At 39.3% G+C, this 3,194-nt stretch overlaps 1 protein-coding gene across 1 annotated transcript; it reads right to left on the bottom strand.

The window, feature by feature from the left end:
• Positions 1 to 322: 322 nt before the first annotated feature.
• LOC106869972 (general transcription factor II-I repeat domain-containing protein 2-like) lies at positions 323 to 2,267 on the bottom strand. Its single transcript, XM_052967641.1, has 3 exons — positions 1,701 to 2,267; positions 1,205 to 1,386; positions 323 to 326 (listed from the first exon to the last, which is right to left on the bottom strand). Exons 1-3 carry the CDS (start codon positions 2,265 to 2,267, stop codon positions 323 to 325), a joined length of 753 nt encoding a protein of 250 aa, XP_052823601.1.
• Between the last annotated feature and the right edge of the window lie 927 nt (positions 2,268 to 3,194).

The raw sequence follows: 3,194 nt of genomic DNA, 5'->3' as shown, positions 1-3,194 counted from the left end.
TTTTCTCTGTAAGTATGGGGGCTAGAAAAAATAGAAAGCGCGTTCCAATCTATGCACCCGTCTCCACATGTGTGCTATTTTTCACGCGAATCCACCCAGCCGTTTGGCCGTGAACCTCAAGACAAGAAAGAATACAACGCTCGGCCAACACAAGTCATGAAGCTCAGGTTCTATCGGGTGACACATTGTGGGCAAGCGACTTTAGCTATTATTTCGGATAGACTCAAGCCTTATAAGCAAAATTACAAATATATGAAATGAAAAGAGCACACTCGAAAATATCGAGAGAACGTTTGAACCATACTCCATGCATCTACCTTTTTCATCTGAAATACAATCCAAAAAGATGTAACATCACTATCACAATACATCTAGAAACAAGGTGTATTCTAGTCAGGTGAGTCCATGAACCTGATTAGTTTAATGTAGAATGGAATAAGCTGCAACACTCTAGTCATGTACACGCAGCTCATAGTCTGAAGCAAGGTTCACTCTAATTCATCTTCAACATTTTGCTTGTCCAAGACATTTTCGTCTATGCTTATTTTCAAACATTTAGTTAGCCCTTGTGCCATGCGTTCTGAGTAATATATTTTCTACTACAGTCACACGGTCTAAATTAGGAGGGAGGTGAATACTCGATAGATGTTATTGCTCATCTGGTACTTATTTCATCGACTTTAAAAGGATGAAACGCAAAGTCGACTTCGGTGAAATTTCAACTCAGAACGTAAAATTGGTTAGCGGAGGGTCGCACCTTATATAACTGATCGTATTCATTAGTTAACATAACATTTCATTTAATGCGACGTGTAGAATCATCATAATAATGAATAAATAAAACTAAAGCAATGGTGGTACACAGAAAAGGTTTCATTGGATTTATTTATGTGCAAATTACACATCAGCCTGCACAAGTAATTTAATGAGACAAATGTAACTTGTCGCACTTATTTACAATTCTTTTGCAATCAGAAGTGAAGTTGCTTGTTGAGATCCTCATCACTGCCTGCAAGTTTATGTTAGTCACAGAGGATATATTTTTACTCATTGATTTTCATGCAAGAAAAACTTTACTCACAAATATACGTGAAAACATTTTCCCTGCAAATTTCTTCACACATGGAAATTTGTCAGCAAAAGAGATTTGTAAAATTCTATTAATGTGACAGAATTAAACATTTCTTTCAGCGTGTGATCTTACTGCATATCAATTAGTTCAAGCTGTACCTCCTCGGGTGCTGTATCAATATCAGCAGTTAAAGGATAAGATAACAAATTTAAATCTGGCTCAATTTTCTTAAAATCCTGAAATCTTCTTGTGACTTCATCCTCCAAACTCAGCCAATGATCCCTAATCTTAGAAGAAACACTTGCAGGCACTTTCTGTTTTCTTAATAAAGGAAAGTGACAAAACTTGCCCTCGCCTGCTTACCTTGCAAATAGACCTAGTTTTGTTTTGAATGATCTCACGTGCCTGAACATTTCATGTACAAACAACCCCTTTCCCTGCAATGTCACGTTCAATTCATTTAATTTCTCAAACGTATCAGCCGCAAAAATCATCACATATCTTCACTCCTCACACCCTGTTTTGGTCACAAAATCGCATGAAATCCCCTTCAGGTTCAGAAAAGGCGGATTTCATTCTGTAATTCCCAAACCTATTTTAGTATTTTGCCCAGGCTCAACCACCGAACACTATTGTGGTAAATCACATCTCCATACTGAGCCTCCATATCCTCAAGGTGAGATTTAAATTGTAGATGGTAGAACGCCCTTATTCTGATTGTGTTCACCATGCTCATTACAGGATTCACCACATGCTTTAGGTCCAGTGCAGGTTTACAGAAGCTTTTCTGTCGCAAAATATAATGAAAAGGCAAGATATCACCGTCTGGGTGTTCAGCTTTTAACTTGTTCTCTAAAAGTTTAATCATACCCACATTTTTTCCAGTAAATACTCTGGCCCCATCTGTTGTAATGCTTGCCATTCTATTCCATGACACGGCACTTTTCTCCACACAGTCCACAGCACATTCAAACAAGTCCTGACCAGTGGTTGTATTTTTCATCGATTCCAAAACAAGTAGTTTTTCTGTAATGACGAAATTTTCATCAATTCCACGGACAAAGATACGTAGCTGTACAGTGTCTTGGTTATCAGTGCTCTTGTCCAGTGCCAAAGAAAACCACGCAAATTTTTTACTTACAGTGTTCAGCTGTTCTGTTAGTTCGTCACTAATTAAGTGTATGCGCCGCACCATAGTGCTTTTGGATAATGATATGGTTTCGAATTTGTTTCTTGTGTCACGGCACAGTACGCTTGCGCAATCTACTAAGCACTGCTTAACAAACTCACCATCAGAAAATGGCTTGTTGTTTTTAACGAGATTGTATGCTACCATGAAGCTTGCCAGCTTGTCTCTGTAGCACTATCCCGGAGTATCGATTGCTTCGTAAATATGGTCCGTTGCTTCTTCAGCTTCGTAACACACTTTGCAGCTTTTTTCCTGCGTTCTTCCTCTGACATTTCGCTACCAAACTCGTCATGTTTTGTTTAGTGGTCTCGTTTCAAATTGTATTCCTTGAATATGGCAACTGTCTCGCGACATAGTAATCACACTGCCTTATTCTCTGAATTACTGAACAAATATTTGTGTTCAGTCTTCACTGAACGCACGGCATTCTTTTTCGATTTTGCGCTTTTTAGGAGGGTCCGGGTCGGAACGTTACAGGTCTTACTGTTGCAAAGAGAAAACTGTTACGTATGAAGGGGCTACGCATGCCTTGGCACTAGCAGTTTACCGTGATCAGTTTACGAAAATTTTAGACTTGGAAATTTTTTTTGCTGAACGCTTCCTCGGGCCGCAGAAAACTGTGGCGGGCCGTAAATTGCCCACCCCTCTGTATGAACAAACTATACTGTGGTAGATACCACAAGAGAAACTCTCATATTGGCTTTTGGTGCAAAATGCACTCTTGTTTATATCGCTAGTGGGGAGATAAACCCCCACCATCTTCACGTGATTTAGACCTTCATTGGTCTCTTCAATGATGGATGCTCGACTGTAAGAGATAGCAGCGACTTATCTCCCCGCCTGTGATATATAGAAAAAACAGTGCCAGAACAAGTACTGGAGTTGCGATCAGCCAGTGAACTTGTTAAAAAATATATATATATAAGCGACTCA

This window comes from Octopus bimaculoides, chromosome 4 (genome assembly GCF_046866305.1).
Source record: "Octopus bimaculoides isolate indiv1 chromosome 4, ASM4686630v1, whole genome shotgun sequence".
NCBI classification, from domain to species: Eukaryota; Metazoa; Mollusca; class Cephalopoda; order Octopoda; family Octopodidae; genus Octopus; species Octopus bimaculoides.
This window is presented reverse-complemented; position numbering and strand designations above follow the sequence as displayed.